Here is a 14282-nt window from a genome sequence, read left to right as displayed (position 1 = left end):
GTAGGAGAGAGTGGCATTTTTGTAATTTAAAAAAACAAAAGAAAAAGTTGGCAAAGAATAGCATTTTTGTAATTTATATAAAAATGGCAAAAAATACTGTTAGCTTCCATTTCCCTCATCCTCTTGCCTTCTTACATACACATTTCAACTTAATATATTTGTATAGATATAGATATAGATAGTCCATACTCGTTGGGCTAAGAAAGCCTGGTGCCCGATTCAAGCGCATATAGGGTTAGGCCTGAGTAGGCATGGTGTGAGCTACTCTGGGCCTGGGCTTAAATGTGTTAGGCTTGGCTCGGGCTTTCTCTTGTGTACTGATGAAGCAGTTGGTTTCGTTTAAACACCCCCTAAGTTTTCTCTATTGGATTGAAGATGGGTAATGATAATTGACGAAGATCAAAAGTCACGGACGATCTTGAGGCAGCTTGGAAGATTCCTGCATGAAAAGACAAAAGTCGGAGGACCAGGGTGATATCCCGAGCTTTAATAAATCTCCTATGATCAAATCAGTAAGCCGAGTTGTTGGAGGTGGTTAGGAAAACTTTGACTATTTGTTATATAAATATATATAAAGAAGCCTGGGCTGTTTGGGAGCTCCCTCAGCTCAGCATGACCATCCCCACTTTTGTCTGTTTGGTTAACAGTATTGATTGCAAATGACTTATGATAACGTGTCATGTGTAAGGAGACAGCTCCCAAACAGCCAAAGCTTTTCCTAGCAATCGAATGTACACGTTACAACTTACATTACCACGAAACTTGGGGTTGAAAAATAGAGATCAATAGGAGGATGAAACTAACATAACACTACCATCAAGACAGATGTCCAGGGAAAGATGACAGCCTAAATTGCAATGTTCCCGTAGACAATAAAAAAAAACACAGTGGGGGCTCACAGTTTCAATAAGCATGATCGCACACTCAAAAATAAAATAAAATATAACTTTAGATTTTTGTTTTTTGTTTTTTTTTTTTTTGGGGGGGGGCGGGGGTAAGAACTAAGAAGCTTTTATATCGTTGATTGGAGCCCATGTGAATTATTCTTTTGAAAATAATATTAAATCATGTTGTCATATGATTTAAATTCCATGTTATTGAAATATTTAAAAAAATATATTTTTGCCTAAAAAATATTATTTGACTTTCCTTTATCTTAATTTTTTTTTTGTCACCATTTCCATGCATTTTCTAAACATATGCGAAACATATATGCCAGTAGCTTTGCAATACTCTTGGACATTATTGGCCCATACTAACCATGTTGTATCCATGTTCCATAACTATACCGTGATCATGACACCTATACATTTAATCTGTACTCACTTTAATGGGTTTGAATCATACAATTTAAATAATTACTTAAAACTCCCATAACCGAAGTCAGCAAAATTAGTTGTTTTCAGTGATATCGGATTTGCTCTCACAGAGCGCGCTTTACACCAACTTCACATCACATTGCAACCCTGCATTGGGAACGATCTTCCCATGAATGAAACGGAGTACCTGAGATGTTCTCAATGCACGGCTGAAAGCACTGTAGCAGAGATACTCATGGCAGTCATCAAGTGATGGCATAATTCATAACGTCCTAACATTCACAGGCAGGCATTAAGTGATGGCAGAATATGATAATCTTTAAGTGCACAAATGATATTTATTTGCAAGACTTATTGTAGCATATACAGTTACAGGTACCCAGTCCTAGCTTCATTTACATTTCTCCCACTACGACCAGCCAACTTGCCTGAGCTAAGATCAGGCGCAGATTGCGCATGCATCTCTGCAAGCTCTCGAACTCGCAACAGAATGGGTGCTGGTATGGGCATTGAGGCATGCTTTCGTGAATTCTTCATCTGCGTAGCATACCCAAGAACGAAGTTAAGAAAGAATGCACACGAACAGAACCATAAATTAAAAGAAAAGGCAGAACCAAATTTCCGTTGGACGGGAGACACATCCAGGAGAAATGGAGCATTTATCCACTCCTGTGATATATCTATCTGCAATATCAAGAAAATGGCAACAGTATTTCTTGAGATATCAGAGTGGTAAACTCGCAAAATTGCTACAACATATTTTGTTTTTAAAAATCTCTGCTTGAGGCTACATTTGTTTAATCGAAAAGGGGTGGAGTGGATAATTTTTCATTCTGAATATTTTTGTCCTTTCCTCAACAAAACAAACTTTGATTAATCACACACAAAAAAAAAATAAGAAACGCAAATAACTTTGATAAAAATGAGAACCATAATAAACAATAGGCAATTTCTATGATGCCAGAACGGTAGAACTTTGACCCATTAGAACCACCCATGAATTTTGATGAATGCCAGTTGATTGGTTCTACTTTGACACCAGGTCTCTAAACATTAACAAATTACTAACCCCTTTGTCTGTAGGTGACTCTGCAAAGCTGGCTCTCAACAGGTTCCTCCACTTATCCTACAAAATGAGAACCTTTTTTTAGTATGGTAACATTCTGAAGGGCAACAATCAAGTCACGGTGCTTCTTACTTTTTGCTAAACTTCCACATATAAGTCAGTTACAGTGCAAGAATACAGTCCATTTTGCAATTCATACCTTCAAATCAACTGAAGTGCGGTAAGTATAAGATGCAAAGGCAAGCCGCTTGATCTCAGACCACCTCCCAGCTCCATACCTAGACACCCCTTCAACTAGCTTCATAACTTCAGTGAGAGTCCATGCTCGGTGATGCTTTCTTCTGGTTCCTCCTTTTGCAGTTGGAACAGTGACTACATTATCATCTGAATTACCTCTGGATGAGTCTAGATTTTCCAGCTCCACATTTTGTTGGTGCTCACTTCTGCACGTAAATACAGGTTGCTTCTCTTTCTCTGCTTTGGAAATCACCTGGCAACAAAAGGGTTAAATTAGCATTACCTAATCTAATTCTGTTGTGTCCTCAATATCATAGCAGATTGCTCAGACAGATAATCCTTAGAGAGATGAGAAGACGAAACAAATTATGATTGTACAGGAGCAAGTAGGGGTGGCAATTTCTGACCCATCCAACCATCCACTTGTAACCCATCCAAACCTACCCATTTAGGATGTGGGTTGAGTGGTTGGGTCAAATAAAAAGGGTTGGATTAGGTTGGGTTGTGGATATTAATTTGGGTCAACCATATAAAATAAGTTTTTTCTTTTTTTTTGCATCAACTACATGAAAGAAATACGCAAAATGCCCTCTCCATTCGTCTCCTCTCTCTTTTCTCTCTCTCATCCTTATTCTCCCTTTTTTTTCTTTCCTTTCTCCTACATGTTCTCTCTATTTTCTCTCCTCTCTTTTCCTTTTCCTCTCTATCCATCCACTCTCCACCACTTCTCTCTTCTCCCTCATCCTTTGTCTCTCTCTAGTCTCTCCTTTAGCTTCTCTCTCCTCTTGGTTCTCACTTCTCTCTCCTTTATCTCATTTCTCTAACTTTTTTATAAAGTCCAATTTTTATGTTTGGATTGATCCAATCAGGCAGGGCCATATGGCACTATAGGAGAAACCCAATTTTTTTCCCAATAAGGATTGGTTTACATAGTTTTCAAGGCTCCACTTGGGAAGAGAGCAAATACAAATATTCTGTATTTGCACTCTTCCCAAATGGAGCCTAAATCTCAAATGGTCAAGATGGGTGGATTAGGTTGGGTTGCAACTCATGTACATACTAGGAATATTGGTTATCAATGGCTATCGGCAGTTGATGGATAGATTGGCCTTTAGAAGGAATGAAGTATTTACAAAAAATGCCAAGCATCTCCTTCAAGGACCACTCTAGGTCTACGTCACCATTCAAAGCCTACTTTGCCCTAAACAATTCATCGATCCAACATTAAGTCATTAATTCCAGGGAAGAACAAGCTTGTTAATTGGTTAGCTGTTCAAAGCTGGATGGAGTGGGCTCAAGACCATTTAGGAGCAGGCCTTAGGTCCAGAGAGGCAGATAGTAATTGCAGCTCAGACCCTCTCCAGATAGGCCAAAGACCATTTTTCTCCATAGTTTTTTGTTGGTAATAGTGTTCTGCATATTATCACCTAACGTTTCTCATTTTCTTATCTTTCTTTGCACACAGATGCAATGCATATGTGGCTAAATGTGGAATACAACAAAGGATATTAACCCACTTTGGATTCACATGGGAGATATAAACCCTGACCAGCTGATGCTCCTTCCCAGTATAATTACAAGCCACTTGAGCAAGAAACCATTTAAATGATTGCCTATAACTTACTTATATCAACAAGAATTTTGCACAAATAACATAATACACATGCAAACTGCACATTGTAGGTCTTAGATTCTAAGAATTGTCTAATATCAACATGTAAACCTGTAAGGTAGCCAAATAAAATGCAAGTTGTATCCAAAACAAGATAAATTATCTAAGAAATTCAAGAAAGACCACCCATAAGGAATAAAGAACAAATTAGGCATTGTTTACCTATACACAACATCGTAAGAAGAAAAGCAAGTAAGCAATACAAAAAGCCATGCTGCCCTTGATTAAAGAGAACTCAGCAATTGAGCCCCAATTCCCTACCCCATACAAACACATACACAACAAAAATAGGAGGGAGGATATGCGCCAAAATGCTGACAACTAAGGTCTTGTGACAGTTGAAAGGATATAGTAGTCTTACAAGCATGCTCCCCTCTCCCCCTGGAGCCCAAGAGTTTACCCCTTAGATGAAACAAATAGTAAAATACAAGAACTGCCCCAGCCCCGACAATCGGTATTTACAAAAGTGCAGACAAGCAAGCCATAGAAAGCAGTGCATATAATAAAGAAGTACAACCAAAATATATTACCACTACCAGATACAAATAGTAGACAATACAGAGACCAGCAAAATTACATGACATTGCCTCAAATGAAATGAAGGATAAAAGGAAAAATTGGAAGAAATGGATAAATGCATCAAAATATAACTCAGATAGAAGGCCATAAAACATACCATTAGAGCCATAAAGTTTTTCCTTGGGCGACCTCTTCTCACCCTAGACACATAGGGAACCAGAACACCAGAACCTCCAAGAGAATCCTGCCGGGTGACAACGACTGTTCCATCTGAACGCACATTGCTTACAGGCCTTGCAATGTATTTTGGTGAAGACGGTGTGGGTCCAGTATTTTTAACAGAAGATAGAAACCTCCCACTACATTCCCTGCTTTCAACTTCTGAAAGTTCTTCAATATACCGCCTAGTGGGCTTTCGGACCCTTTTGGCTGCTCTCTCTTCCATGTGGATATCTTCACTTTTATAGCCACTTTCTACATCAGACTTTCCAAATATCTTGCCAGATAAAACCCCCTGATCTTCCATTTGGTTAGTACGATTACTTGGTAAGTCTTTGCAGTTATCATTTACAACCTGATCTTTGGTCAGAGTAGTATCTATACTCTTACTATTTTCTTCTGTGACTTTATTACGAACCAAGGTTTTACCTCTAATAATAAAAGTTGTGGTTGAAACATCACATGAATTAGTCAGTCCCATAGCAATCCGCCTCTTAAGCCACAGCTTGTCCTTGACAGAAGTTTCTCGCCCAAATGTTGCTTTGAAAGTTTCATGAAGTTCCTTAATTGACAGATTATCCAAGCAAATTTCTTCCTTCAGAATAGAAAAATCAGGCTTTGAACTGGTGGAATGAGCAGAAGCTGAAGATCCATTATTTAATAAACCATCTGTCGATCTCAAGAATGTTTCCGTGCCACCTTTTTCATAGGTCTGGCTTTTGTTTAGTCTGGGTGACAGCAAAGGAATAGGTTCCTGCAATGTAACCTCAGACTGGAGCTTCTCATTACTAGCTCGCAATTTATTAAGCTGGTCAGAAGGCTTCCCATCCATGATCTTGCAATCAGAAGAACGATCAGGAGATGCACATGATAACCGGAGCCTCTCTTCTTGTTTTACTTTTTGCAACATCACCTCGATATACTACAACAGAGATAAAAGAACAACAAAAGCTTTAGGAAAATCAACAAAATAAGTTCAAGCAAACATAGATGCAAATGTCCAAGCACAAGTTCAACTAAATATGTACAACAAAAAGAACACCATAAGAGAATCAGGATAACCATGGAAGAGCATGAATTGGGTAATAATATTGATTGGATCTCAGATGAGTACTCAAAATGTGAACCAGATTAAGAAACACTATAACATCCAGCAGTTAATTTCCATAAACATTGGTAACATGCAAGTATCTGCTTCAGAGTAATTCTCAGATTTAACAAGCACAAATAGCAGAAGCATGTAATAATATTGATTGGATCTCAGATGAGTACTCAAAATGTGAACCAGATTAAGAAACACTATAACATCCAGCAGTTAATTTCCATAAACATTGGCAACATGCAAGTATCTGCTTCAGAGTAATTCTCAGATTTAACAAGCACAAATAGCAGGGGCATTCATGCATGCAAATGACATGAAGAAAATGGATGTCAGGATTGAAGTCTTTTTGACATCTAGAGCAATTTAGGAACATATGTTGTAGACTTGTAGCACTAGTTATAATGCTAAAAATAATTTGGCTGCAATTTCAATCCAGAAATTGTTCAAAATAATCCCAGAAAAAAAAAGGTGTACCTCTGATTTTTTTTTTCTTTTTTTTGAAAGGTTGCATTATTGCATGCCAAAAATAAAGGCAATTAATTAATTAAAAGATTTGTTACAACTAAATTGAATTAACTATTATAGGCAAAATAAAAGACATAATACAACATAATTATCAAAAAAAAAAACATAAGAATAAAACATGTAATGATTGATTGATTTATTTCACGGATGGGGTCTCTCTGCAGCCATACTATACATCACAACAATTGTTCTGCCAATTTGTTTGCCAAACACCACCTATGTAGGCAATTGTTGTACGGACCTAGCTTCCTTTTCTTTTTTTCCTTTAACAAAGCATCTTAACCTATAAAAGATAATAAGAAAAACAGAAATAAGTACTATAGTTATTATTAGTATCATTTACTTTTTAAATTGTGTACAAAACAGAAATAAATGTCACGAATTTCAATTCGTACCTAGGGGTTAAATAACAAATTTATTTATTCAGCAGAAATGATAAAATTACATGAAATAATTATTGAAAAGAAACAACATAAAAATCAGAGCTGATCCAGTAAACCATGATTAAAAAACTCCATTTACTTCAACTTCCATCATATTTTTCCTATAAAAACTTTAAAAGGAATTTATTCACTATTGTTATAGTCTTATAGATATCATGAAGTAGGAGAGAAAGGGTAAGTATATGATTATAATGCCCTCCACAATTTGTTTTACGATTTGAATGGTAGTAGAAAGAGCAGAGAAGAATCCATAGCTACATATTTGTAACAAGCCATAAGTTTATAGTCTTATATGCATAAATAATATAGGAAAATGAGAATCTTTTCAATCATGAATGTAAGGGGAGTGTCAAACAAGAAAAATGCAGCAAAACTGCAATAATAATTTTAGTTTAGATATTTAAATACACACAGTGGGGTGTGGGGAAAAAAGACCAATAGCATACCTCAAGCCGAGCATTTAGCTTTTCAGCATCAACTTCTGCATTATCTGATTGTAAAAATCCTGCAAAAGATAATTCCTTAAGATGTGGATACCATACTGAACCAACAAGCAAGCAGCAAAACAAATAGCCAAGCTCAAGTCTAAAGTAAGTGGCATAAATTTTTTTTTTCTAAAAAAAGATCAAAGATGGGAATGGGATTTATGTTTTTTTTATAAATACTTATGAAATTGGGATTTATGGTTTCAGTGAACTCATAATTTCAAATTAACCCCATCTAGACTGCTCAGTAGCTGTAAATCATCTCCCAAAAGGGGAAATGAACATGAAAATTGTATAAGCAAAGAAAAATATTTAGAATGTTCCACAGACCAAATCACAACCCCAAACATAAACTATATACACACACAAGTAACAACTACAAAGGTTACAAATCTAACCTTCAGATCCCTCTAAGTTAGCCTTCTCAGAAGAAAACCCTTTATTCTGCCCAGTGTCTGCAACTAAAGGCAGTTCAATTTTGTCATCCTCAAGCAAGTCTTCAACCTCCATAACTTCATCATCAGTAGCAGGGACTAGTCTTCCATCACCTTCAACCTGAAAAACAGGCAAAACATTACAAACCCATAACAGTCCATTCCTACATAAAATGGACCAAACAAACAACAGACAATACCCTTTACGATTTAACCAGAGTTGATAAATAACAACTCACCTATGTCAAAATAACAATTCCCCTCTATTCACACCTTCCCTGGCAAGAGAATTTGCTAGACTATTGGCAAATCTAGACACCCAATTGAATGTGCAGTTCATATTAGACCACCACTCTAACTTAAATTACCAGATGCCTGAAGTTCCACAGATCCCCTTACAATAACCATCCAGTTACAGAAAAACCTTGGCTGTTTGGAAAAACAGCCTAGGTTTTTTCTAGCTTCCTGCATAAGATATGTTACCTAACTGAAGTCCTTTTTTGTCCCACACTAATGATAACGGGTCATGCCCCAAAACAACCAAGGTTTTCCCTCCAGTTACAACCTAACAGTCCCCTTTAATAGCTAATTCCGTTCAGCCCAATGCAAGACCTAAGTTAAGCCCTTGTAATATGCAAGCACCCACTGGCCCACAACTAATCATCAATTCCCCATTCTTTTTCAACCAACTCCTTCACTTCTCCAGGGCCCCAGGTACCAAGGCTGCACCCATCAAAGTTAAGTTTCATTTTACTCTCTTCTTATCTTTTCTACAATTCAATGGTCAATACTTAAATCAGTTCTGCATTTTCCATTCACGAGTTGCAATTAAGTATTTACCTCAGAAGCCAACATTCCTAGAAGAACAACTAAAAGCCCCGAAACTTTTACACAAGTTATAGAAGCAACATGCTATATGACACTTCACATCATTTCCCATTATAGGAAAGGCAACTGTTGACTATGGCGCCCTTCTCTTCAATAAATTGGCTCAGTTCTACTCATAGAAGAGTTGTCCCAACCAATAGCAACATAAAACCCATTTCCCTCCAAGCAACTACCTTTTCCTAAGAAGAGATGCAGAAACGCATGCTAATCTAACAAGCCAAACGAGAAGAATTCGTTTGCCTTAACTCAGTGTTTTGGAACATTTTGCTTATTTATAGTAAAATTTCCGGTCTCAGGACCCCCCCCCACACACACACACAGAGTGGCAAGTTAAAACAAAAAAAAAAAAACAAACAAAACTATTTTTTACACAAAAAACAACCAAAGAGGAAACAAAAGGAAACGATATTGTGTGAAGAAGTACCCGGACGAGTTTGTATACAACAGGATCAGCAATTTCCTTTGGAAAGGATAGAGGGGGGCTAATATTCTCATCGGAAGTCCCATTCACCTGCTGTTCATCATTCCCCTCTGCTGCAACCAGTGTTTCCATGGAAAATCCACCGCATGCAAACTCAAACAGACGAACTGTAAAAAGTACGACAAAAAAAAGCATTATAAGAAGCAGCAAAGTTGTAATTGAAGTACAAAAAACAAAATGAACTTTCAAAATCAAAATTTCGAGGATGATAATTTTTCTTACTGTCCGAAAGCCCTAAATTCTATTTCCGAATAATATCAGCAACTGAACCAAATGATACAGCTACGAAGAACTGCAAATTTAAGTTCAGCAATTCGAAATAGCAATAAAATACTAAAATACATTCCAAATAAAAAAATTTAAAGTAAGAAAAAGGAAAATTATGATATTGACAGTTTTCTTAAACTCACCATATGGCTGTAGTGGATTACTGGTTCATTCTTCCAATTTTCAAAATCACCAATATCGAATACGAAAGATGAAAGCACGAAACAACGCAGAATAAAAAAAGGACAGTCCGGCGCCGGAATTAGTAAGCCGGGAAAAACTAGAACAGAGAAGAAGAACGAAAATTTCAAGTAGAAGAAGAAAGAGCAAGAAGCAGAGAAATCAATTGAAAGTTATGATTCGAAGGGTTGGACTTGATGTCAACTTCCAGACCGAATTTTCAATAATTTTAGAACGGATTTTTTTGGAAAGTGATTGACAGCCTTCTCTAACACGCCAAGAAAATGAGGGGGAAATTAAAATACGAACAAAAATATACAAAAAAAAAAACCCGACTTTTTCAGTTTTCTCTCATTCATAGTTTCCTACCATGATGCTCTGCTTTGTTGCTAACCATTATACTATACGGCCCGGACTCGAAATCATCTAAGAGCTGGATTTAAGATCCAGATGTGAAGTCCGGATCGTTTTCCGCTGGCGGGGCATTTTTGAAGTACGTAAAGTTCGGTACTACAGTCTATAGTAGCGGCATAGTGGCGAAATTAACCCTGTTTTTTTGTTACAATAGAAAAGATTAAGCTAAACAAGAAGGAGGTAAGATTTAGCTGAACGCAGCAGTTATTCAGCTCGCCGTGAAACCAATAATAGTGCTCCACGTCAATTATAAAATATGAGACTCACAACTATTGAACCTCTAATTGTGGGCTTTATGTAATTTACCGTTCTTCTGGGGCATTATCATTGGTAGGAATGGCACCCTAAACAGAAAATGGGGATCCCGAATTTGTCCTGCCCGCTTCAATCATTCTTATTTGTATATTTATAAATTTATTTTATTTTTTTTAATCTATTTAAATTTATTTTATATAATAAATATAATATATTGTATTACTTGTTTTCAAGTAATAGCTCTGACTTATGAAGTAAAAATAAAACAATTATGTTTTTTCTTGTTCTGTTATCTTAAAGGAGGTTTTTAAATGAGAGAGAGAAGTATAGAGTATGTATTATATGTAAACACAGCATTTCTATGTATAAATGTCAAGAATTTTTGTATAAAATAAAACTAATACTCCAAAAAAAGAATAACAACTTTGTCCTTAGAAACTAGCCAAACAAACCAAACCTGAGTTCAATCTTCAATCTGATTGGATTGGATTGATTTTGGGATGGAGTACATCGGGTGTTCTAGTCCTACCTTAGTCCTTAAAACGTCTCTCCAATTCCATGGGCTATAACACACAAACAAAAACTACCCAAAGCCTCAACCCTGTGCATATTTCTCAACCTTTACCTTAATCCAAACCATGGTTTTTAAAATCAGGAACGGATCAGGTGATTGGTTTTGGTTTTTCTTAAAATCAGAAATTTGCTCAAAATCGTTGATTTTAGTTAGTAAATTGTTGACTCGAGCGGTTAACTATTCGAACCGTTTGAATGGTTTTGACCATATTTTTATTTTTTATTTATTTTTTGTTAAAACGGACCAACCATTTAGTTCAAACGGGCGGACCATTTGACCCAGTAACTAGACCCCTGACCAGTTCAGCCTCAGATTCATTTTTAAAAACCATGATCCAAACTTTAAATTGATCCTGCCCAACTCAATATTTTAAGGTTGGAGTTTTGAATTGGATTCAAGCTAGTCCAGCCCGAGACCAAATCAGCCCCCACAATGTCCTACAACACATCCCCACCGTATGTTGAGAACATTTCCCGATGATGACATCCTTATTTTTTATATTATTATTGAGAGATGTTCCCAATATACGGCAAGGATATGCTGTGAGGTGTTGTGGGGGGCTGATTTTAACTCGTCCAGCCCAAGTTGCATCCCTAAAATAGTAAAATACAATGGGATTATGGGGTGGATCTTACAACGTGTCCTCTTTATGATTTAATGGACTTGCTTGAGTAGGGATAGCACTTACTCGGCCAGCAGCAACCATGTCTCAATGGAGTATTAAGAAGAGAGAGAAGATTCCAATACGATGGTTGTTTGCAAACGTATCTACAATTTAAACTGTCTCATTTTATGCTGCTAATCCCAATTACCAGCTGAACTTCTGAAGAGTACGCAGGGGCGCCAGCGCCAGCTCATGGATGTGGGTTGGGCATGAAACGGGGTGTAAGCAAGCTGATTCTATTATAGAGGTGTAAATTGGGTCGTGCTGGACATGAAACTGGCTGCAGCCCGGCATAGCCCAGTACGATTTTGAGTCGGTCTGGCCTGATGGTCTATGGGTTGTGCCACGGCTCAGTACGATTATATGGGCCAATGGGTCATGTTGGACTTAGGGTTTCAAGTTAACGGGCCGGGTTGGCACGGCCCACACTGTCATGTCATGTCACCCGTGGCCTACGTTCCATCCCGACCCATATATATTATATATATTTATATATAAAATATAAAATATATAATATATTATACAAATTATAATTATATAATAATATTACTACTATATTAATAAAATAAACAAAATTTTTTAATTTTATTATACAATTTTTTTAATTATTGTATATATAAGCAATTGTATACATCAAAAATTCATAAAAATTTAAAGTTTTAAGTTTTTTTTTCAATTTTTAAATAAATAACCTTGGCCCAGTCCACAACCCGACCTGGCCCAAGGCTCAACCCACAGACCAACCCGGCCCGGCTTGGCACAAACCCGTGCGGGCTTAGGCCATGGGTTGTGTTGGGCCAACCCACCAAAATATCCTAGGGGAGGGAGGCCTGGCCTACGAGCGAGCACGGCCCTACCCCCGTTTTACACCTTTACCTATTCATGGGTTATTTGGGCTCGGTTTGCTAAATACTCAAATTCGAGTCAAGTTAAATTTGAGTTTCATAATAATTGGATCGAGGGCCTAATCAAATTCATATTAAAATAATATTTTTTAATATATTTATATTTATAATATAAATAAATACATTTATAATTGATTTTCATAATATTAATTTATTTATAACCAGCTCAAGTTGAGTAAGTTTGAGTCATGGTTTTAAAAAACGACTTGGAAATTATAGCATTTTAACCACTGGTTTTCGGGTCGATGGTTCGACTATCCAGTTCGAATAGATGGCCCGTTTTGACAGTAAAAATTAAAAGAAAATATAATTAGAAATAAAAAAATGGCCAAAAACTATTGAACGGGTCAACAGTTCCACCACCCGGCTCAACGGATCGTTGACCAATTCAATGATTTTTGGCCAGAGACCAGGTTTGAGATAAAATGGAACCAATTACTTAAACGATTCCAAGGCTAAATGGTCTGACTATTTGGATCAACAGCGATTCAAAAACCATGGTTCGAATAACTCAAAAGTAGTGGCTTGAATCGAGTTTCAGCCAAACACATTAAAGTCGATCGAGTTTGAATCGAATTTCAAGCTTTATATTTTTTATTTGAATTCAAGCAAAAATAACTTGATACTCTGTTCGACTCGACTCATTACAACCTAAATTCGACCCAAGCTACATGTTGGCATTCAAACATCCTTATATCCGAATTGTTTACATACTTTTATTCTGATTTCTGACCAGATCCGGACGTATATATGTCTCAAATCTTGAAAAAAGTAGCAGTATAATATTCTTTGAGAAATTGTTTCTACATATAACCGGCTTACCGGCTTCTGACCCGGTTCTATTTGTCATTATCCATTTGAGGCACAGAATAAAGTTGAAATCCAAAGCCATGGAGGACCCATCGTTGAAGTAGAGTTCGCTAAATATTTGTTCCGGGGCTTACAACTGATTCGTCCGATACTTAATCCGACATCTCATCCAATTATATCAGGTTGGATCATTCCGATAACTAATCCAACATCTGATCCGATTACAATTCATCATTGAGTCAAGTTTCATCATCCATTAGGTTTCAAGAATTTGTAGAATCTAATATTTTGATTTGCAATTTTAATGGGTTTTCAAAAGGAATTGGCATCCTTCCAATGAAATCGGATTTGATTCTCACAACTCACAAGACCGTGTTCATATCGTTTGCATATATTCCTGATGCATGGCTATGCGAACAGTGTGAGTGTCATCTTGTGAGCACTAAAGCCAATTCCCCATTTCCATTTGAGTAAGGTATATATCTATTGTAAGTTGATGGATGATGATTTGGCCCGACCTCATAGTTATGCGACACATGGCAAAAGCAACAGCTCGACACAAAAGCAAGCTTATGGCGTTTTCACCAAGAGGAGAAACCAGCGGATCGAGCTCCCTACTAGGGGTCCGAACTCATCCTTGGCCCCAAACCGGAAAGAAATCCACTGGCCTGCCTTGCAACAGTTCGGGACATTCCTCGCCGAACTGACCTACCTGGTAACAGCTCGGGATACACCTCGCCGAACTGACCTGCCTTGCAATAGTTCGGGACATACCTCGCCGAACTGACCTACCTTGCAATAGTTCGAGACATACCTCGCCGAA

The 14282-nt window shown here is 37.2% G+C and overlaps 1 protein-coding gene across 5 annotated transcripts; it reads right to left on the bottom strand.

Moving 5' to 3' along the window:
* Nucleotides 1-1632: 1632 nt before the first annotated feature.
* LOC148842228 (uncharacterized) lies at nucleotides 1633-10298 on the bottom strand. Of its 5 annotated transcripts, XM_088958608.1 has the most exons (9): nucleotides 9801-10298; nucleotides 9613-9682; nucleotides 9334-9497; nucleotides 7986-8142; nucleotides 7549-7607; nucleotides 4971-5954; nucleotides 2585-2875; nucleotides 2389-2445; nucleotides 1633-1856 (listed from the first exon to the last, which is right to left on the bottom strand). In XM_088958608.1, exons 3-9 carry the CDS (start codon nucleotides 9460-9462, stop codon nucleotides 1689-1691), a joined length of 1845 nt encoding a protein of 614 aa, XP_088814734.1. In that variant the 5' UTR covers nucleotides 9463-9497; nucleotides 9613-9682; nucleotides 9801-10298; the 3' UTR covers nucleotides 1633-1688. The 5 variants fall into 5 exon arrangements, with proteins under 5 accessions (XP_088814734.1, XP_088814735.1, XP_088814737.1 ...); XM_088958609.1 differs by lacking the exon at nucleotides 9613-9682; XM_088958611.1 differs by lacking the exons at nucleotides 9334-9497; nucleotides 9613-9682; nucleotides 9801-10298 and adding an exon at nucleotides 6901-6942 and having other exon boundaries at nucleotides 7986-8000.
* Between the last annotated feature and the right edge of the window lie 3984 nt (nucleotides 10299-14282).

The sequence above is a fragment of the Nelumbo lutea genome, chromosome 8 (genome assembly GCF_056320005.1).
Source record: "Nelumbo lutea isolate HS-2025 chromosome 8, American lotus-T2T, whole genome shotgun sequence".
NCBI lineage: Eukaryota > Viridiplantae > Streptophyta > Magnoliopsida > Proteales > Nelumbonaceae > Nelumbo > Nelumbo lutea.
Note: the sequence above shows the minus strand (reverse complement) of the source record. Positions and strands in the feature narration are given on the sequence as shown.